Here is a 24,026-nt window from a genome sequence, read left to right on the forward strand (position 1 = left end):
ATGGAGTTTTTTGTTTAAAAATGCATTCTTTCAGGGTATAAGGGCATTATGGGCAACGCAACATTTGTAGCCCATCTTCAGATGGTAGTGTGAGCCAAATTGTTGCATAGCTGCACCCACAATGCTCTAAGGAAGGGCGTTCCAAGATTTTCAGATTTACAAGGATGTTATCAGGGTTGGAGAATTGAGCTATAGGGAAAGGCTGAAGAGACTGGGGCTGTTTTCCTTGGAACATTGAAGGCTGCAGGGTAAGCTTATAAAAGTTTATAGAAGCATGAGCAGCATGCATAGGAAGGGTTTGGAGGGATATGGTAGGGCCAGGCGCTGGCAGGTGGGATTAGATTGGGTTGGGACATCTGGTTGGCATGGACAGGTTGGATCGAAGGGACAGAACACAAATGCAGGTCTCAACTCGGATGTGAGAGGGCTGGAAAGAAATTTGCAGGTGATGGTTGTCCCAAGACAGAGTCATTTTCCTGTACTTGCCCTGTCATCTTGGATGATGCCCATGTCATTCGAAGCGGCAGAGAAATGCCAGATTTTGAAGGTACAGGTTATTCTGCTATCACGCACATTTCGTTAATGCAAATTCGCTGTAACACGATTGACGAAGTATTTCTAAAGCGCTAACTTTTAAAGCGCATATTGGTGATAACGCAATTCCGACCCTATTCATTTAAATGTTGCTGCCATTACATGATTTTCTTATAATACGGGATTGCATGAGATTGGAACTATCATGTTATAACAGAACCGGCTGTAATGTACTGTCAAAGGAGCCTGCTGCAGTGCATCTTGTATATATCATACACTGGTGCCAAAGGGAGCACTGCCATACATGCTGGGGGAGTGAATGGTGAAGGTGCCAATAAATGGGGTGCCAATGAATCATGATGATATCAAGTTTCTCAGGTGTTGATGGAGTTGGGTTCAAAATGCCCTTTTTAATAGAAGTGTATTAGAAAAGCTGGCCTATGTAACATAGATGCTCAAGACTTCAAGTGAACCACTAACTCCTTTACTCAAACAGGTCTGATTCGCCTTGGAATACGAGCAGCACTAACAACAGTTTTGTGGTCTCAGCTCATTCCAGGCATGGCGAGACACTTTTAAAGCACCACCAGCAGGAACTGAGCAACACTGCAATGATGTAACACACATTAAGATGAGCTGTGGCACCGTAAATTGGAACGGGAACTAAGTAGGAAACATGCCTCTGAGAAACAGAATTTAAAGAGAACTGCAGAACAGAATTATGAATTTATCTCTACTACATCTGTTTAAAAAAATAAGGATTGGACAATGTTACTTTTTAGCTGGAATGTGAACTCAACAGATGTTGATAAAACACCTTGAAACTAATGAAATATTCTCAAGTGTTTCAGAAAAGTTTAATCAAACATCTGACATCAAACCACCCAACACCACCAAGAAGCCAGATAGCCAAAAGCTTGATCAAACAGGTTTTAAGGAACATCTTCAAGGAGGAAAGACAGGGAGCAAGGTGGATATGCTTAGGCAAGGAATTTCAGAGCGTAAGACCGTTCTGACAATCCAAGGTAATGTTCAAAGTGCAGCATATCATTCCAGTGATCTGGTCACCTTGACCCTCAATTGTTATTACCAAATGTCGGTGTAGGATTCAGCTAAAAGCAAATTGACAGTCACTTTTGTCGACAAAACCGTGATTACTTTCTTCACTGATTCTTGAAGGTTGAATCTCTTGGCTCATCTCAAGATATGATTAGATTTAGATTAGATTAGATTCCATACAGTGTGGAAACAGGCCCTTCAGCCCAACAAGTCCTCACCGACCGTCTGAAGAGCAACCCACCCAGACCCATTCCCCTACATTCCCTCTGACTAGTGCATCTAACACTACAGGCAATTTTGCATGGTCAATTCATCTAACCTGTACATCTTTGGACTGTGGGAGGCAACCAGAACACCCAGAGGAAAGACACGGGGAGAATATGCAAACTCCACACAGGCAGTTGCCTGAGGCGGGAACTGAACCTGGATTCCTGGCACTGTGAGGCAGCAGTGCTCACCGCTGAGTCACCTTGCCACCCTGCCATATTATTATTTCAAGTCAATTGCATATGCTAAAGGGTCATCATTCTGTGGATAAAGGCATTGCCAAACTTGCTGCTGAGCAGTACAAACACTGAAGTTGGTACTGTATGTTGAACAAGACAATGGTTTGCGCAGCTGGGACCAGTTCAGCCCAACATTGAGGTGCTCCTGGTGGGGCTCAGGAGCCTCATCTGACCCCTCAGTCTCTGCTGAATTTACTGCACATGATGATTATGGGCTGGGAATAGGCTGAGAAGGTGCAGCATTCAATCCATCTCAGTTTTCTCTGAATCCAAAGCCTATAAAATAATAGCAATGGCAAGATGGGTGTTGCATTACTGCTGGATACTGAGGTGAATCAGACTAAATACATCTGTAAGAATTGCTTGCAGCTCCAGGAAATGAGCAGATCGAATTGAAGCTGCAGACGTTGCACCACATTGGACAGGAGAAAATTAGCGAGACACACTAATCCAGGAAGTGGCCACACTTCTCATATTAGGTAATTCAAATCTTCACCTGTGATCAGGGGCAGGGGGTCTGAATGGTGAGACAGGTCTGAGGACACTAGAGGGTGGGGTGGGAGGGTTATGAGGAGCCATAGCCCATACAACTGTCCAATATTTACAACATCTTCCAAGTGATGTGAACGAGAGTGGGGTCTGCAGAAAGGATGTACACATTCACTACAGCACTGTGGAATAAGTCAGCGTTCAAGTCAAGGAGGAAACAGGAATATATTTGAGTCAGGGCCAGTAAATTTGGGGGAGGGAATGTGGTGGTTTGTGGAACTGATGGATTCTACTGTCTGCAGCTGTGAGCGGGAGGCCCAAATGTTGTGTTTGCCTGCCTGGTGCAGGGGTGAAGGACATCTTCACGGAGAGGGGGGATCTTGGCAAAGGAGGGAAGGAATCCCATTAACTTCATTCACATTGATATCAGTAATATTTATCAGACCAGAAAGAAGGTTCTGCTGAAAGAATTTTAACAACTTTGAGCTGAATTAAAAAACAGAACCTTTAAAGTTTAATCTCCAGGTTACTTCTTGAACCTTGGACAAACTGGCAAAGGGTAAATTAAAAGCATGGAGTTTAAGAGTGTGACTCAAAGTTTGGTGTGGGAGGAATGGGTTTCAGTTCATGAGATACTGGCATCAGTACAGTGATAGAAGGAACTATTCCAGTGAGAGGGCTTCACTTAAACCATTCTGGGATCAATGTACTGCCAAATAGAATAACAAAGACTTAGAGGACTTTGAATGAAATAGAGAAAAAAAAGAGTTCTGAAGAGGACATACATAGGCGTACAAAACAAAGGATACGGCAACATTGCAAGGCAGCTATTTTGGTAATGATACCCAGAGTGGGACAGTGTGCACAAACATTTTAAAAATGAATAAATAGAATCAAAAGAAAAAAGTATAGCAAAATTTATCAGCTCTTTACATAAGTGCACATATTCAGAATGAATTAAATGACAGCCAAGATGGAGACACACCTCATAGGAATTGATAGGAAGAGTGACGGGAGTAACAAATTTAAAATATTATATATGAATGCACGAAGCATTAGAAATAAGGTGTATGAGGTTGAGGCTCATTTGGAAATTGGCAGTTACGACGTTGTGGCTGAGACGTGGCTTCAAGTGGACAGGGTCTGGGAAATGAATATTCAAGGCTATTTGTGCTATCGTAAGAACAGACTGACCGGCAGAGGGGGTGGGGTGGTCCTGTTGGTAAGGAATGACATTCAGACCCTTGCGCGGGGGGTGGGGGGCAGTACCTAGAATCAGGGGATGTAGAGTCAGTATGGATAGAGCTGAGAAATTCTAAGGGTAGAAAGACCCTAATGGGAGTTATCTACAGGCCCCCAAACAGTAGCTTGGATGTAGTGTGTAAGTTGAACAAGGAGCCGAAATTGACCTGTCGCAACAGTTGTTATGGGGGATTTCAACATGCAGGCAGACTGGGAGAATCAGGATGGTATTGGACCCCAAGAAAGGGAGTTTGTGGAAGTGCCTCTGAGATGGATTCTTAGAGCAGCTTGTGCTGGAGCCTACCAGGGAGAAAGCAATTCTGGTTCTGGTGTTGTGCAACGAATGGATTTGATCAGGTACCTCGAAGTAAAGGAGCCATTAGGAGGTAGTGACCACAATAAAATAAGCTTTAATCTGCAGTCTCAAAGGGAGAGGGTAGAATCGAAAGTGACAATATTTCAGTTGAATAAGGGGAATTATGGAGCTATGAGGGAGGAGCTGGCCAAAGTTCAATGGTGCAATACCTTAGCAGGGATGACAGTGGAGCAACAATAGCAGGTATTTCTGGATATAATGCAGAAGATACAGGATCAGTTCATTCCAAAAAGGAAGAACGATCCTAAGGGGATGCGGGATGGCCATGGCTGACGAGGGGAGTTAAGGACCATATAAAGACAAAAGGGAAAAAGTGTAACATAGCAAAGATGAGTGGGAAATCGGAGGACTGGTTAAGACTAAAATTAGGCCCTTAAAGACAGAAACAGGTGAATTTATTTCGAGGAACAAACAAATGGCAGAAGAGTTGAATTGGTACTTTAGATCTGTCTTCACTGGGAAGACACAAGCAATCTCCCAGATGTAATAGCAGCTGAAGGACCTGAATTGAAGGGAATTTATATTTGCCAGGAAATGGTGTTGGAGAGACTGTTAGGTGTGAAGGCTGGTAAGTCCCCAGGACCTGATGGTCTACATCCCAGGGTACTGAAGGAGGTGGCTCTAGAAATCGTGGATGCATTGGTGATCATTTTCCAATCTTCTATAGATTCAGGATCAGTTCCTGCAGATTGGAGATTGGCTAATGTTGTCCCACTTTTTAAGAAAGCAGGGAATGATAGACCAGTTAGTCTGACCTCAGTGGTGGGGAAAATGCTGGAGTAAATTATAAAGGAAGAAATTATGACACATCTGGATAGCAGTAACAGGATAGGTCAGAGTCAGCATGGATTTATGAAGGGGAAATCATGCTGGACACTTCTGCTGGAATTTTTTGAGGATGTAACTCTGAAGATGGACAAGGGAGATCCAGTGGATGTAGTATACCTGGACTTTCAGAAAGCCTTTGATAAAGTCCCACACAGGAGGTTAGTGAGCAAAATTAGGGCGCATGGTATTAGGGACAAAATACTGACATGGATTGAAAATTGTTTGGCTGACAGAAAACAAAGAGTAGTGATAAACGGCTCCCTTTCGGAATGGGAGGCAGTGACCAGTGGGGTACCGCAGGGATCAGTGCTGGGACCACAGCTCTTTACAATGTACATTAATGATATACATGAAGGTATTAAAAATAATATTAGCAAATTTGTTGATTACACAAAGCTGGTGGCATGGTGAAATGTGAGGAGGATGTTAGGAGAATACAGGGTGACCTGGACAGGCTAGGTGAGTGGACGGATGCATGGCAGATGTAGTTTGATGTGAATAAATGTATGGTTATCCACTTTGGTGGCAAGAACAGGAAGGCAGATTACTACCTAAATGGAGTAAAAAATCAGGTCTGCAGATACTGGAGATCACAGCTGAAAATGTGTTGCTGGTTAAAGCACAGCAGGTTAGGCAGCATCTCAGGACGTCGAATTCCCTATTCCTGAGATGCTGCCTAACCTGCTGTGCTTTAACCAGCAACACATTTTCAGCTACTACCTAAATGGAGTCAAGTTAGGTAAAGGGGCAGTACAACGAGATCTAGGTGTTCTTGTACATCAGTCAATGAAAGCAAGCATGCAGGTACAGCAGGTAGTGAAGAAAGCTAATAGCATGCTGGCCTTCATAACAAGAGGAATTGAGTATAAAAGCAAAGAGGTCCTTCTGCAGCTGTACAGGGCCCTGGTGAAACTGCACTTGAAATATTGTGTGCAGTTTTGGTCTCCAAATTTGAGGAAAGACATTCTGGCTTTTGAGGGAGTGCAGCGTAGGTTCACGAGGTCAATTCCCGGAATGGTGGGACTATCTTATGCTGAAAGATTGGAGCGACTGGGCTTGTATACCCTTGAGTTTAGAAGGCTGAGGGGGGATCTGATTGAGACATTTCAGATTATTAAAGGATTGGACATTCTGGAAGCAGGAAGCATGTTTCCGCTGATGGGTGAGTCCCGAACCAGAGGACACAGCTTAAAAATAAGGGATAGGCCACTTAGAACAGAGTTGAGGAGAAACTTCTTCACCCAGAGAATGGTGGGTGTATGGAATGCTCTGCCCCAGAAGGCTGTGGAGGCCAAGTCTCTGGATACTTTCAAGAAAGAGTTGGCTAGAGCTCTTAAAGTTAGTGGAATCAAGGGTTATGGGGATAAGGCAGGAACAGGATACTGATTGAGGATGATCAGCCATGATCATAATGAATGGTGGTGCTGGCTCGAAGGGCAGAATGCCTACTCCTGCACCTATTGTCTATTGTTTATTAATAGGAGAGCGAGTTTGCGAATAAGCATTCATAAATATGTGACTTCTTGAAAGCACAGGCAGGAAGGGAAAGGTCGTGCTCTAACTTTGTTAGTACCAGATGGAGCAAGTACAACATCAAGGAATAGTCTTGGATCAGAAACGGTAGAATTCATATGGATGGGGTTTAGAAACAACACTGGTGGAATAAGTACCCCCCAACAGTAACTATATTTTAGGGTAGATTCCTGAAGAAGGGCTCATGCCCGAAACGTCGATTCTCCTGCTCCTTGGACGCTGCCTGACCTGCTGTGCTTTTCTAGCAACACATTGTCAGCTCTGATCTCCAGCATCTGCAGTCCTCACTTTCTCCTACAGAACATATCATGAAATAATGAAGGCATGCTAAAAAAGACGACAGTTATTAATCAAGGGTGATGCAATCATCATTTATATTGGGAATATTAAATTGACAGAGGTAGCCACAAGGAGGAATGTATTGGAACAAACTGAAAACACTAAATATGCTGGAGATCACGGCAGGTCAGTCATGTTTCCATGGAAACAGAGTAAGCCAACATTTCGAGTCTATATGACTGTAGATCAGGGCTGCATCACAGCTGTATTAGAATGTACTGAAGGTATTATGGGTCATTTCTGGAACAATATCTTCTGGATCCAATGAGGGATCAGGCTATTTTATTTGGTTGTGCAATGAGGTAAGTTTAGTCATGAGTAAAAGATTCCTTTGGAAACAGCGACCATAGCATGGCAAACATGCCTATTTGAGAATGAAAACATTAGGTTTGAAAGAGCTGTGCTGAACTGAAACAAGTGCAATTCCAAAACAACAAGCTGAGTTGGCTCGAGTGAACCCTGAGAAAGCAGTTCAGCTGAAAAGGTGGTTGCTGAACAGTGGTAGGTATTTAAAGGAATAGTTCATGACTCATATCAAAGATAAATCCCAGTGAAAAAGGAGAAAAAGAAAGCAGAGAAAGGGGATAAATCAACCACAGCTGACAGGGTGGATGCCAAGAGAACGTTTCTACTTGTGAAAGAGACGAGAGCGAGGAGATAGCAAACTAAATGGTCTCCCATTTACGACCAAAACAAAAAGCATAATTTCTCTTAAGACAGTCGAGAGTCTTTAGAGCTTTGTTCCCCAAAGATATGGAGGGGTAGGTCAATGAAATACTTTTAAGCCAGAAGTGGACAGACTTTTGACTTTGAAGAAAATCAAATCAAATGTCATCTAGACTAACTGTGGAGCAAGTTGGAGAGGCCAACTGAATGGCCTCTAATTCATATGTTCATATGACATTTTGTTGTCCAAGTTACTGCCACCAAATGCCCTTAGCTTCATCATCCACATGGACGTGCTCAAACTGAGAATCCTGGTTGCAAGTGGTAAAAATGTTTTTTTTTGATGAAGAGGGTCTTTGTAAAGTGCCCAATTCCCTGCAGAGAAAGCCATTCAAAGTGAGTCCCCTACCCAGTTTATCTATTTCCTTTGCTGAAGTCTTTGTTAAAAAGTGTGGTGCTGGTAAAACACAGCCAGTCGGGCAGCAGCCGAGGAGCAGGAACCCTAAGTATCCAGTTTACATTACAGAACGATAAAAGTCATTTATTTGAACTTTCATTTGATCTTCATTTGAAAAACAAACTATGGCTTCTCTACCTGATACATCTACACTTCAAACAATGCACAGTTGAGATCAATGAGTAACAGACTACAACCAAACCAGGAACATTGTGATTCTTTTTCTTCTCTTCCTTATGCTACAATCCCAAAGATTGGAGGTAGGAAAGAGGGGAATGAAATGGAGATTAGGGTGTTTGTACTGATCAAAGATATGTTTTGCCTATGGGCAAATTGTAAGTTTTCCTACCTGATGGATGATATTTCTGACTGGCCCAATGGATATATCTGTTGAAAATAAAGAACTGAATTGTTTTTGAGATATCTTTTCAGTAAATTCTGACAATCAGATTTCCCACAAATGTAAATGTGAGAGATGTTCAGAGCCAAATGAAAGTGTTTTAGTGAACCTTTCAAAGCTAATCACAAAACCGTCAAACCTATTCTGACCATAAGCTGTTCGCACTATCCAAGTCTTTTTGAAGTTGTTGCTTCCTTGCCCCCTTGGATACATTCTTCCATGTCACACTAATCCCTGTTTGCAAACTATCATTCCCTTCTCTACTTCCAAGCTTCGACCCAGGTACTCAAATAATTACCAATTTTGGATTGATCTCTTTCTTGATTTTTATTCCCTTTTTCTCCTCTTTTGAAGTGGGAAGTGCAGAGCATCAGAATCAACAACTAATTTTGGATTAACTCATACCCACCACCACAGTCAAAGCTTGAAAGTTCACACCAGGAAGACTTGCATTTATATAGCAGCTTTCGTGGAATAGAAGGTCATAAAGTGCTTTACAACCAAATAAAATCACTATGGTCATTGCGGGAAACATGAGAGCCAAGTTTTCTAAGTTCCCAGGAGCAAAGATAACTCATCAGATATTCTTTTTCAGTCATGTAGGTGAGGAATAGGTATTGGCCAGGGGATTGGAGAGAATGACCCTCATCTTTGGAATATTGCACTGGGATCTGCTCCATCCGACTGACAGATCATAAGACCTCACCTTTGGCAGCTTTGCACTAGCAGGGTCAACCTACACTTGCTGCTCCAGTTCCTGGATTGGAGTTTGAATCCATGCTTTCTGATTCAAAGGTGGGAGGGCCAGCCCTAAGTCATGACTGACTCTTAGATTCCAAAAACCAATAATTCATGAAGATATATAAACATGGTCAAAGTACTCAAACACTATCATCATCTTTGAAGAGATGGCTTTCACAAATTTTGAACCTGAACATCATCTGCCACCCATATTAACTTCTCAGAAGCAAACCTTAAGTGCAAAACCAGAACAGGAAGAAGCTTTGATGATTCATTTATCCCCTGGTCATGATGGAGGTGATACAACACTGGGCGAGGTGTGCACTGAATAACTCTTAAGAGAAGGGATCAGAAAGAATAGATGGAACCAAAAGCATGGGAGGGATGAGGGGTAAAGGGATTGCAGTGATAAGTGAAGAGAAAGTCTGGGATCAGAGGGTATGCATGGTGTCAGTCTCCAAATCTGCCATCGGATTAAGGCAGCTCGATTCAGCAAAGCGACGTCCGGGAGCCTGCGTATAATCAGCGTATTTTTCCCTTCATCCGCATTTTTAATATATTACTGCCCCATACAATAAAGACTTATCATTAAGCCCAAAACAAGCTTCTACCAGTGACCTTTTTAAATCAGTTAAAGTCAGAAGCAAATTAATTTTCATCTTGATTCCCTTTTTGAGAAGGGCAGGTTTTGGCACAAGATTTGAAGAACCAGCTCACCCAGTTCTTTGCAACTGTATGCTGAGAGCAGAAATTTAAATTAGCAAACCACAAATGAAAACTCACTACCCCATTGTCGTCCTATTCAGTTTCCAAACAACACCAATGTACCATCACTTTCCTAGCTTTATATCAAAGCAACATCAAATCCAAAACAAGGCTTTGCATAAGATTTGAGAAATTAGGAGTGCTTAAACACAAAGACACAGGCAAAATAGTAAATGTGAAATCAGGAATGTTTGCACTTCATGGAAGTAACCAGTAGGTGCCTGTAAGCACCACACATTCGCTCTAACCACCTGACCACACGAGAATTCAGTCAGTTCATACCTGACTTGACGTTAGGCAAATTGTGGCAACACTTGTTGGAGCAGAAGGCCTGGGAGAGATGCTTCCTGGGCGTTGTGCCTGGGCTTGAACCTGAGCCAATGCTTGCTGAGGAACCATGACAAGTTGGCCGCTGTCTGTCCGGACCAAAATCATCCCTAGAAAGGAAGTTCGGAAATGATTCCGGTTTGCTACAACCTAGTTTAATTTTGAACAAAAGCACGTTAAAAACTATTAGGACACAAATTTCTCGGCAAAAGTTCAAAGGCAGAATTTATCAACCACCATTCTGGAAGTCAATTAATGAACTGGAGCTGTTGATTAACCTGTGATCAATCACTTGTCAATTCAGTTCCAATCAAAGCATCCAAGACCCAAAGTCAATGAACAGGAATTTATTTTTCATCCCTCAAAACAAAGGAAACATGCGTCATGTAGACGAGGTCGACCAACAGGTGGGAAACTTCAGCCAGCAACTTGTTTTCAAATATTTGGGGGGGAACGGCAAGAGTGGCAGCAGATGTGGGGAGAGGTGAAGAGATGGATGAGTGACAGGAATGGAAATAGATGGGGAGAGCAGGTGATGGGAATGATGGGAGGAGGGAAATCAGCTTGGAGCAAAGACACCTATGAAATTGAGAGAGTTAACATTTACATTGGCTTGCAGTAATCTGCTTATGGGATTGAAGATTTGCACTGTGCTGCATTAACAAACTGGAATTTAAGCAGAGTGAGGATCTGCGCATGCACCTTTGGGATGACCAGGCTGCAGTTGACATCTCATCCAAACAACACTTTACTCTTAGTACAGCACTGGGAATTTCTGTCTAGTCTTGATGCTCAAATCTCTCAAGTGGGAACTAAATCCACGACCATCTGACTTAGATGCTATCTGACACATTCATCAAAAAAACTGGCACCCCGTTAGTTCATTCAACCAGTTTCCAACATACTAAGTCTGTAGGTTTTGGCATCCCAAACAAATTTCACTTTTGAGGGAACATGTGTAACACAATAGCCAAAGTGTAGATTCCTGCATTTGACATTCCTGGGTTGAAGTCAACATCTGTCTCAAATCTTAAAGTAAATTTCATACAATTTTAATAATATTAGCATTCAAATATAAAAGTTGACGACTGCATACATATGAGAATAATACATTCAAAACAAACATGGACTGTAACTAACTCCTGCACTCGTCACAACTAAAATCCTCACAATGCTCCATGTTAACCATAAGGGGGAGCTGTCCACAATGTCATGATAGAGGAGCCAGTGTTGGGGTGGACAAAGTTAAAAAGCACACAAAATGACACTAATTTTTTATCATCAATTCTGTATCTTAGGGTCCTGCTACACAACTACCTGATGAAGCAGCGTTGCTCCAAAAACTAATGCTACCAAATAAACCTGTTGGACTATAACCTCTTGTGAGATTTTTACAATTTCATGGGCAGGTACGCTGGCCACAATGAAAACAGAAAAGCAACGTACAAATTGAACTCCTCACATTGGTCTCAAGTATGATAGGATAGTCCTGCAACATAATACAATACAAATCATGGGCATCAGAATGGTGACAGGACAGAAGGTGATCATTCAACCCATCACTTCTGTATCAGCTCTCTGCAAATGCAACTCACTGTTTCCACATTACAACAAAGCTTTGAAAGTACTTCATTTCCTGTAAACCAACCAGCAAAATGTAATTGCTAGTATATCCTCACGCTGATGTTTTACACTGCTACATATAACCTCAGATCTACGAAAGCACGATTAACCCTTACGAAGTATCTTTGCATCACCATCCAGTTAAAGGAAGTGCAAAAGCCTTGGCTCACAAGAATGATCCTTACAAAGGAATTCAAGTTCCACTAGGTGTCCTATTAGTGTAAAACTAAATCAGACCACAAATCAATTTGCCAAGATTTTCCAATTTGCATACATTCCTATCTATTTTCCACATTACCGGAAAGAAACAAACAGAAAACTTACCAAGACTGGAAGTATGGCAAAGACACCACCTCATGCCCAGGGTTTGTACCAAGTTAATCAGTAACGAACCAGAAATGTCAATTCTCTCAAATTCACAACTTCCACCACAGAAAAAATTCAGAAAAAAAACATGAAGGAGACAAACACATCTCAGCAACCCACCACTAGCTCTGAAGAATGCGATGAAGTGATACAGTAGAATCCATCCAGACAACAGCATTGGTGAGAAACTGGGGAACAGGCAACACACCAAAGGAGCAGCTACATTGGTCAATTAGTTAAAAGTCTATGTAGGGTCTGGGAATTGAAAGTCTTCCAAATATCACAAACAGAACAAATTTTTCCAGATTATTTACTAAATAAAAATGATGATCTGATCTGAGTCAATTCAGTGTCAAACACATTGTTCAGCCTGCCATATGATTAATGCCAAACACAGTTACAAGATTACATAAGAGTTAAAAGGATGATCACTCATTTTCTAGGTTGCATGATATTCATAGATGTTATGAATTCATTAGACAAATCAGATTTCTCAAGCCGAAGTACTGACAAATAGTTGGCTTCTATGAGCACTCCCCCTATAGGGGCACATGGCCATTCACATCAACTCATTTTCCAGAGGATTATTTCTGGGGGTTCTGTTTAGGGTTCAGTTGACTTCTCTCAGGCTTTCAAGTTCGAGAACTCTAAACAGTTCACCACGCCTCAAGTGAGGGGAGAGGTTGAGAAGCAAAGTTCTTCATAGTAACCTCAGCTGGTGCAAGAAATGAACCCACAGGGCTGTCGTTATTCTGCATCACCAACCAGCCATCCAGCCAACTGAGCTACTGAAACCCTTTTTTTAAGCAGGTGGACCACATGAAGATTGCAGTCACCCGGGTAACAAATCATTCAAGTCTAACAAGAACAGAAACAATGGAGGACAGGGCAGCGTGCAATGTTCCCAAATTTGCTGACAATACAAAAATGGGTAGGAGGACATATTGTGATGAGGCCATTTGGAATATAAAAGCAGCGTTGTGCTACTGAGACTTTATAAAGCTCTGGAGTACTGTGTCCAGTTTTGGTCCCCACACATCAGGAAGGACATACTGGCACTGGAACGTGTCCAGCAGAGATTCACACGGATGATCCCTGGAATGGTTGGTCTAACATACCAGGAACGGCTGAGGATCCTGGGATTGCATTCATTGGAGTATAGAAGATTAAGGGGAGACTTAATAGAAACTTACAAGATAATACATGGCTTGGAAAGGGTGGGCGCGAGGAAATTTTTTCCGTTAGGCGAGGAGACTAGGACCCGTGGACACAGCCTCAAAATTAGAGGGGGTCAATTCAGAACAGAAATGCGAAGACATTTCTTCAGCCAGAGAGTGGTGGGCCTGTGGAATTCACTGCCGCAGAGTGCAGTGGAGGCCAGGACGCTAAATGTCTTCAAGGCAGAGATTGATAGATTCTTGATGTCTCGAGGAATTAAGGGCTACGGGGAGAATGCAGGTAAGTGGAGTTGAAATGCCCATCAACCATGATTGAATGGCAGAGTGGACTCGATGGGCCGAATGGCCTTACTTCCACTCCTATGTCTTATGTGATTTACTGGAAGTTTCAGAAGACTTTTGACAAAATTTCACCTGCGAGATTAGCATGTAAATTTACAGCATGTGGGACTGGGGGTAATGCATTGAGATAGATAGAAAACTGGTTAGCAGATAGGAAAGCAAGTAGAAATAAAGAGGTCTTTTTACATATGCCAGGCAGTGACGAACAAGGTACCACAGAAATCAATGCCGGATCCCAGTTATTCACAACATATATTAATGACTTAGAGTAGGAAAGTAAACTTTATCTCACAAAATTTGCAGACAACACAAAGCTGGATGGGAGGTTGAGCTGTGAGGTGGATGCAGAGATGCTTCAGTGCAATGTGGACAAGCTGAGTGATTGGACAGATGCAGTATCATATAGATAAAGGAATTGTTATCCACTTTGATCGCAAAAATATGTAGATAACTATTGCAATGGTGATAGACAGGCAAAGAGGAAGTGCAATGACACCTAGGTTCCCTCAGAACACCAGTCACTGAAAGTAAGCACGCAGGTGTGGTCAGCAGTGAAGGTGGCAAATGGTTTGTTGGCCATCATAGCAAGAAGATTTGAGTACAGCAGTTGGGATGACTTACTGCAATTATGCAGGGATTTATTAAGACCGCACCTGGAGTGTTGTGTGCAGTTTTCATCTCTTTATCTGTGAAAGTATATTCTTTCGCGAAGGAGTGCAGCCAAAGTTTACCAGCTGGATTTCTAGGATGGCAGGACTGACGTATGAGATCTTGTTGAATTGGTTAATAGACAATAGGTGCAGGAGCTGGCCATTCTGCCCTTCGAGCCTGCACCACCATTCAATATGATCATGGCTGATCATCCTTAATCAGTATCCTGTTCCTGCCTTATCTCCATAACCCTTGATTCCACTATCCTTGAGAGCTCTACCAACTCTTTCTTAAATGAATCCAGATACTGGTCCTCCAATGCCCTCTGGAGCAGAGCATTCCACACAGCCACCACTCTCTGGGTGAAGAAGTTTCTCCTCATCTCTGTCCTAAATGGTCTACCCCGTATTTTTAAGCTGTGTCCTCTGGTTCGGCACTCACCCATCAGCGGAAACATGTTTCCTGCCTCCAGAGTGTCCAATCCTTTAATCATCTTATATGTCTCAATCAGATCCCCGCTCAGTCTTCTAAACTCAAGGGTATATAAGCCCAGTCGCTCCAGACTTTCAGTGTAAGGTAATCTCATCATTCCAGGAATTGACCTCGTGAACATACGCTACACTCCCTCATTAGCCAGAATGTCTTTCCTCAAATTTGGAGAACAGAACTGCACACAATACTCCAGGTGTGGGCCTCACCAGATTATATTAATTGGAATTGGAATTGAGAAGAATCACGGAGGATCGCACAGAATCCCATGAAATTCTAACAGAACTAGACAAGTTAGAAACAAGAAGAATGTCCCCAATGACTAGGAAGTCCAGAGCCAGGGATCAGAAAGGAGAAATTGCTTCACAGAGTGGTGAGCCTGTGAAATTTGCTACCACAGAAATCAGTCAATGCCAAAACAAGGTATTATTTCAACAAGGAGTTGTATATAGCACTTGGAACGAAACGGGTCAATGGATGAGAGGGATAAATGGGAACAAGCTATTAAGTTGAACCATCAGCCATGACAATAGTAAATGGTGGAGCAGGCTTGATGGCTTCATTAGAGTTAAGAAGAATGAGGAGTGATCTTAACAAAACATACAAGATATTTGAGGGACTTGACAGGGTAGATGTTGAGATGTTTCCATGAGTAGGGGAATCTCAAACGAGGAGATGTTCTTGCAAAACTGGGATATAAAGAAATTCTGCCAATTGGAAATGAATGTTTGGAATTCTCTAGCCCAGAGTGTAGTGGAGGTATAATCACAAAGTATTTGAAGAGGAATTTGACGGATTTTTGAAATGTTGAAGAATTGAGGACTATCAGGAACTGGCATAACAGAGTTTAGATCAGGAATCGATCAGCCACCGAACAAAATGGCAGGGCGGGTTTGAAGGGCCAAATCGAACATAGAACAGTTCAGCGCAGAACAGGCACCGGCCCATGAAGTTGTGCTGAGGATTATTCCTATTCTAAAACAAAATAACCTAACCTACGCATCCCTCAACTCCCTGTTGTCCATGTGCATGTCCAGCGGTTGCTGAAATGTCCCTCATGACTCTACTGCCCCAGTACGACTGGCAATGCATTCTATGCGTTCACAACTCTCTGCGTAAAGAACCTACCTCTGACGTCTCCTCTATACCTTCCTCCTTACACCCTAAAACTATGATTCCTCGTGCAAGTCAAGCCTGCCCTGGGGAAAAGTCTCTGGTTCGCAACTCTATCCATGCTTCTCATTACCTTGTATACCTCAGTCAGGTCTCCTCTCTTCCTTCTTCTCTCCAAAGAAGAAAGTCTGAGCTTAGTCCACCTCTCTTGGCAAGACAAGCCCTCCAATCCAGGCAACATCCTGGTAAACCTTCTTTGCACGTTCTCCAAAGCCTCCGTATCTTTCCGATAATAGGGCAACCAGAACTGGACACAATATTCTAAGTGTGGTCTCACCAGGGTCTTGTAGAGCTGCAGCAAAACCTCACAGCTCTTAAACTCGATCCCCTGTTAATGAAAACAAAAACATTATGTTTTCTTAACAACCCTATCCACTTGGGTGGCAACTTTGAGGGATCTATGCACTCGAACACCAAAATCCCTCTGTTCCTGCACACTGCCAAGAATCCTGTCTTTAATCCTATATTCAGCATTCAAGTTTGATCTTCTAAAATATATCACTTCCCATTTGTCCAGGTTGAACTCAATCACCATTTCTCAGCCCAGCTCTGCATCTGTCTATGTTGTGCTGCAGCCTGTAATAGCCCTCAATACTATCAGCAGTACCTCCAACCTTTGTTTCATCGGCAAATTTACTACCCCACCCTTCAACCTCCTCATCCAAGAACTCAAGAAGTATCGTGAGGCATGTCCTGCCCCTCACAAAGCCATGCTGACTGCCTTTAATCACACTATGCTTCACCAAATAGTCATAAATCCTATCCCTCAGAATTCTTTCCAAAGTCTTGCTGACCACAGACGTGAAACTGACTGGTCTGTAATTGCCAGAGATTTCTTTATTCCCCTTCATGAAAAGAGAAACAACATTCGCCTCCCTCCAATCCTCTGGTACAACTCCTGTGGAGAGTGAGGAAGCAAGGATCTTCACCAGCAACTTCTTTCCTCACTTCCCAGAGCAGCCTGGGATAAATCTGGTCTGGCCCTGGGGACTTATTAATCTTAATGTTTGCCAAAATTTCCAGCACATTAACTTCATCAGTCTTGATCTGTTCAAGCCTGTTTCCCAGTTCATCAAAAGTTCTCATTCACAACAAGGTTCCTTTCCTTAGTGAAAACCAAAGCAAAAAACTCATTTAGGGCTTCCCCTATCTGATAAGACTCCACACAAGTTCCCTCCACTATCCCTGATCAGCTCTACATTACCCCGATCATTCTCTTATTCCTCATGTATGAGGAAAATGTCTTTGGTTCTCCCTAATCCTTCAAGCCTTTTTTGTGCCCCCTCCTGGTTCTCCTCAGTCCATTTCTGAGCTCCTTTCTCGTAAGACTGTAATCCTCTAAAGCTGTGCTAGATCCTTGATTCCTCCACCTGATGTAAGCTGCCTTCTTCCTTTTGATGAGAAGCTCCTCTGTTCTCATCATCCAAGCTTCCTTCATGTTACCCCTCCTTTCCTGTCTGAAGGGAACAAATTTGTGCGTCATTACCAACAACAGTCTTCACATGTCTGTTGTGCCCGTTCTGTGGAACAATTGCTCCCAATCAGTACTTCCCAACTCCTGTCTGATAGCGTCATAACTTTCTTTTCCCCAATTAAATATCTTGCCACGGTAACTAGTCCTTTCCCTCTCCAAGGATATGGTAAATGTGAGGCAGCTGTGATCACTGTCACCAAAGTGCTCTCCCACCGTGAGATCGGACACCTGTCCTGGCTCGTTGCCGAGCTCCAAATCCAAAATGGCCTCTCCCCTTGTCGGCCTGTCCACACATCGAGTAAGGAAACCTTCCTGAACACACCTGACAAAAACGGCTCCATCCAAACCATCTGCATTAAGGAGGTTCCAGTCAATATTGGGAAAGTTGAAGTCACCCATAACAACAACCCTGCTACATCTGTAAAATCTGCCTGCTGATGAGTTCTTCAATCTCCCAACTGCAATTAGGTGGTCTGTAGAAAACCCTCAATGAGGTGGTTGTTCCCTTGCTGCTCCTAACTTCTACCCATACTGACTTATTAGACAAACCTTCATCAACAACCTTAGTTTCTGTAGCTGTGATGCACTCACTGATTAGCAATGATACACCCCCTCCTCTTTTACCACCCTCCTTGTTCTTTTTAAACATTCTAAACCCTGGAACATCTCGCAACCATTCCTGCCCCTGTGAAACCCACGTCTCTGTTATGGCCACAACATCACAGTCCCAAGTACTGATCCATGCTCTAGGTTCATCACTCTTATTTCTCACACTCCTTCCATTAAAGCAGACGCACTTTGACCAATCCCTTTGTTACATCACATGAAAAACTTCCCCGATTGATTTACTGCATCCTGTCACTGCCCCATCTACAACTACCGCATTCCACTCCCCCCCACCCACCCCCATCACGTTTGCAGTTCTGCCACCCCTCGGCTCCTACTGCTGTTTTTATGCAGTAAGTTGTTCATGGCAGGACTGCACAGCTTAGATCTGGTCCATTGCTTGCTGTTTCTGCTGTTGGTACACAAGTAGTCCTGGGTTTTAGCTTCACCTGGTTAATACATTTTTTTAGTCTGGTGCTATTCTGTTTCTTGACCCAGGGTCATTCATTCAGCTTGATAAAATAATAGAGTTGGGGATTTGGCAGGCTATGAAATTTGATTAGAGGAGAAAGTGAGGTCTGCAGATGCTGGAGATCAGAGCTGAAAATGTGTTGCTGGAAAAGCGCAGGTCAGGCAGCATCCAAGGAACAGGAAATTCGACGTTTCGGGCATAAGCCCTTCATCAGGAATGGAAGCCCTCCATTCCGGATGAAGGGCTTCTGCCCGAAACGTCGAATTTCCTGTTCCTTGGATGCTGCCTGACCTGCTGCACTTTTCCAGCAACACATTTTCAGCTATGAAATTTGATTATCTCTGAATACAAGTCTGCTCCTGCTGCTGATTCATTCTGGGCTGACTTCCCAATAAGAGAGATATAAGAGATCCTTAGCCACCATTTGAAGACTTTCCTCCAAATATTACAACTAAGAATCATCCCTTCACCAAAACCACCTGGACAGAAAAAGTGATCATTGCTCTCTGTTAGCCTGGTGTTAACTGCTCAAGAATAGGTAAGACAAAGTGAGAGGAAATGCTATTAAAAAAAGTTGAAATGCCTGTACAATAATGGACATAATGTCCGCAAAAAAAAGGGAACCAAAAAGCAATGGTGCACTGGAAGTAACCAGACATGGCAGGAATTACTGAGACCTGTGTAAGAAAAATCAGGACTGGGAATTAAACACCGCAGGTTATTACATATTTTGAAAAGAGATAGGGCAACTGAGAGGTTGATGATTTGAAGTGATTAGGGAGAACAAAGTACATAGATTTTTTTATACAACAAAGAAGAGAACACATACAGATCATAAGATACTGAAGGATTAATTACAATGGCAAGTATAATCTGAGTGTCATCTGATAATGGAAGTGAGGTAGCTCAGAACTATGCAAAGTGGGAAATGATGGAATAAACATCAAATATCAATTGTGGAGAATTTCAGCACTAACAATAATGAAACCTGAAAACAGATCAGACCTACAAACTAATGGATTGCAGATCATCTCAATTGTGAAAATACTTCAAATCAGTTGATGTGGAGAGAAGCTTTCAAATTTGGTTCAGCTTTGAGACCATCACCAAACTTTTAACATGCCCAGCGTAAGGGAGGTCATGACACAATTGAACAATATAACTGTCAGCTCCATGCACAATCATGCTGATCCTTTATGGGACTGCTCAGGGATGAGAGGATCCAACAAAACTAAAGAAACCGTTTACAACTTGGACAAACTCAAACAAGGGGTCAACCATAGTGACTCGCAATATGAGTTCTTCGATTGTGATCTGGAGTCGCAATCCATCTGCCCCTGCCTAATTCCATTCCAAGGATGCCAATCCTAAGTATAGTGCAAGGAACATTTAATTATGCAGTGGAGACCATGAACCTGGGATTTTTGCAGCTGAGTCCAACTTAACAATGTGACACCAAGGCAAACCTATTTTCACAGATGTAGATTAGATTACTTACAGTGTGGAAACAGGCCCTTCGGCCCAACAAGTCCACACAGACCCGCCGAAGCGCAACCCACACATACCCCTACATTTACCTCTTACCTAACACTACGGGCAATTTAGCATGGCCAATTCACCTGACCCGCACATCTTTGGACTGTGGGAGGAAACCGGAGCACCCGGAGGAAACCCACGCAGACACGGGAAGAACGTGCAAACTCCACACAGTCAATCGCCTGAGGTGGGAATTGAACCCAGGTCTCAGGCGCTGTGAGGCAGCAGTGCTAACCACTGTGCCGCCCACAAATGTAATGCCACACTTTCTGCTTTTTACTTACTGTTCACAGCTGCTGCACCACAATGAAAGTCCTCATTACCAGGTGGCAAGATGACATTTTTACAGAATGCTCTCGTTATCAACGTCAGGCAAGAAACCTATTTAATTGTCACGTTAGGCATTCTCAAACTGTGTCAAATAAAATGCATAACTACGCAGTAGTTATCTCTTCCAAAAGTTTCAATGGACAAGGGAACTTGTTCAGCAAGATTCCAGGTTTGATTCCATATTCATTCTCTCAATCAGAAAAGTATTTGGGATATAATTGGAATCAATGTTCCAGGATTAGGGAGGAGAAAGTCATGATTCACTACTTCTAAATTGTAAACTTGTGCAATAATAAACTTTTAGGGAATGGGTCATACTGAGCTGAATATGCTGGCAAATTATTGGGTGGATTCTTATTGCCATACCTTATTTAGTTACGTAATAACTCACACTATCACATTTGCCTTTGATACTACCATGACAGACGTAGCTCCATTACTGTTAAATGTTTGTGATATTGACCTCAATCTCATCTTTTCAGCGCTTGCTCTATTGTCTCCATAAGAGCATAAGGCACTGGAGAAAGTCTGTAGTAAACTGCATATGCTGGAAACCAAATGTTGGCTCGAATCCTTGAATTGGTGACCAGTTTCACTCAACACCCAAGGATACTTGGTTGCATTGCTATCTTGTATTGTGCTTCTGTCTGAAAAATCTAGTGTTTTAACCAGTTCCTTCCAAGCAAGGATGCATTTTAATCCTTCGTTGCATCAATGGGTGACTTTGCCCACCATCCATCATTGTCGATTCTAATTTTACCCAAAATGGGAATTTCCTCTCCTCCATAAATTAACTTTGTGATTTATTCAACTGATGTTGACCAAAGTTTTGACAGTACAGCAATTAAGGAATTACGAAGACTGTATCAAGCCTCCCATTGCACTAGGGCTCTATGCATTGTCAGACAACAATGTCCTGTGAAATTCTAATTGACATCTCATTCCGCAAATTATACTGTGTGTATCTCAACTGACCAGTCACTGACCTGACCCAGAAGGTTTGAAATGCAACGTTGTACAGTAACCCAGGCAAGATCAGCTTTACAGAAGCTTAAGTAGATAAAATGATCACATCCTCAGAAAATTCCAGGGGTTTCACAGCTAATGAACTGTCTTCTCAGGCAACATGACAACCCATTTGTGCACAACAGAACAACATGATTACATGTTCAATTATAGGAAAGGGCTTAAATATACCCACTTGACTCAGATAAAGTGGCTTTGACTAAGTCAACCTGACACTTTGTACTGTTTACATCTGAAATTTGCCTTAATTTCTAACATGAATCCAAACCTCAAAATATTTTTTTTATATCCACAGGATGTAAACAGAAAATCAATAGCTCCTTCAAGTAATCCAAATGCTGCTCCTACAAGTTTGAGAAGCAATAAATAGACAATAAATAAAAACTTGCTACTATAAGTTCAATATCATTCGTGAAGTTGTTTTTTCTAAGCCTCACCTTCACTGAACTGAGTTGCAAATTGATGTTAACATTAAACAACATGCAGCTGTTACAACTTTGGAGTCACAGATAGATATACAAGTCCTTTTATGCAGGCACTATATTTCCACGATGCTGTTTACATGCAACAGATGGCGGGGAGTGTACAAAGAAATAATCTCATCAAATTCAAGTGACCTCACAACATTTTCATGCAGTTTATAACTGTCACTGAAACTGTGAAATGGATGACAGGATGCGAACTCCGGTTCTCAGATGAAGGCAGCTTGATGGGACATTTTCAGTTCTTGTCATCAGTCAGAATTATGCTGACACACCACCCAGTTATTATTAAAATGAGTTAGATGCTGCCTCATGAAAGGCAGCAATTCAAGGCAAAAGAACTGAAGCCTAAAAAACACCTCAATTGAGTCATAATTTCTGGGAAAAACATAAGAGGTTACAGTTCAGGGAACTATTTGGTCCACCAGATCTGAGATACCTCTTTGCTGGAGTAACCCGAATTCAATCTCTCCACTCTGTTTCCTCATAACCCAAAATATTCCATTTCACCAGGTGGCTGAACAACTTCAGATTAGAAAGTATTGCATGCTCCAACAACTTCTCTTCACCATTGATGATTTGCAATATAAAGCCTTTACCAGTGACATCCCAAAAGGTAGTTTTACCTTTCCCAACCCTCACTATCAGAACTCTATTTAAACATCCTCAGACTTCCCTGTTCCAAGGGAAATTGTGACAGTGACAACGCAACTATGGAATCACATTTTAGTTCCATTCATGTCAAAATAGTTAATGCATTCAGTAAACAAGAAAATAATCTGGCTGGAAACAGCAGGCCGCACAGGTGTCACCCTCTCCACTGCCACAGCTCAAATCAGGAATGGAAACCAACTTGGTCGGCCCGTCTCCATCAATGATGTATTCACCAAAGTCAAAGAACAGGACAGGAATAGGCCCTTTGGCCCACCAAGATTGCACTGACACATGACACCTTTCTAAAATTAAAAACCATTTGCCTCTACACAGTCCAGATCCTTCTATTCCCAGTTTATTCATGTATCTGTCAAAACGCCTCTTAAATGTTGCTATTGCATCTGCTTCGAACACCACCTCTGGCAGCGCATTCCAAGACACTTACCACCCTCTTAAAAAAATTTGCATCTCATCTCCTTTAAACTTTCCCCTTTTTACTTCAAACCTATGTCCCCTTGTAACTGACATTTCTACCTTGGGGAAGAAACCTCCAACTACCCATTCTATCCACACCACTCCATTTTGTAAACCTCTATCAGAATGCCTCTCAGACTCCAACATTCAAGTTAAAACAAACAGTTGGTTCAATCTCTCCTCATAGCCGATTCCTTCCAAACCAGGCAACATCTTGGTAAAGCTAAAAAATTAATCCTCATTACCCTGATCACCCACTGTAGATTATCTTATGTGTTATAAAAGAGACAAAGGGGTTAACTGAAATACAGTTTAGTGGTCACATTCTCACCGGACTCAGAAGTCACTGGGATCAATCTTAATCCAGAAATGTGGGCAGAAAACTTAGGACAATCTCAATGCAGTTTTGTTCGAGGTATCACCTTTCAGTTGAGGTATTCAATCAGGGTCTTTCCATGTATACTGTAAAGTATTCCTGGCAATACTTAGAAGGGGAGTTCTGCAACAACTCAGTCAGTATTCATTTCTCAACTAATGTCATTATATGGCCATTTGTCAGAATATACTGTGCACAGCTCACAAGAGTAAATACCTATTAAAATAGCTTCAGGTGCTTTGGGTCTGCCCAAGGTTGTGAAAGGCACCACACAAATGCAAGTTTTCTTCTGAAACTGTTGAAACTTTTCTAAACTCTGATGGAATATTCTAGTTTCACACAGAAGATAAAGGGAAGTATGTGTCTGTCTGTGTGCGTGTGCCGCTCAAAGCAGGTCGGTGTGGAAGATACTAGAACGAGGGATCACCAATTTAGGACAGAGCTGAGAATTTTTACCTTGGAGGACCATGAATCTTTGGAATGTTTTTCTGCAAACTGATAACATATACACA

General features: G+C 42.3%; 1 protein-coding gene across 4 annotated transcripts in view; it reads right to left on the reverse strand.

Annotated features, from left to right (window-relative positions):
- Positions 1 to 24,026, reverse strand: part of LOC132823623 (transcription initiation factor TFIID subunit 4-like) — a 339,253-nt gene that overhangs the window by 305,006 nt on the left and 10,221 nt on the right. For all 4 annotated transcript variants that reach the window (XM_060837554.1, XM_060837553.1, XM_060837552.1 and 1 more), the window contains exon 2: positions 10,218 to 10,372. In XM_060837554.1, coding sequence (XP_060693537.1) covers positions 10,218 to 10,372 — 155 coding nt within the window. The remainder of the gene's footprint in view (positions 1 to 10,217; positions 10,373 to 24,026) is intronic.

The sequence above is a fragment of the Hemiscyllium ocellatum genome, chromosome 17 (assembly GCF_020745735.1).
Source record: "Hemiscyllium ocellatum isolate sHemOce1 chromosome 17, sHemOce1.pat.X.cur, whole genome shotgun sequence".
Taxonomy (NCBI): domain Eukaryota; kingdom Metazoa; phylum Chordata; class Chondrichthyes; order Orectolobiformes; family Hemiscylliidae; genus Hemiscyllium; species Hemiscyllium ocellatum.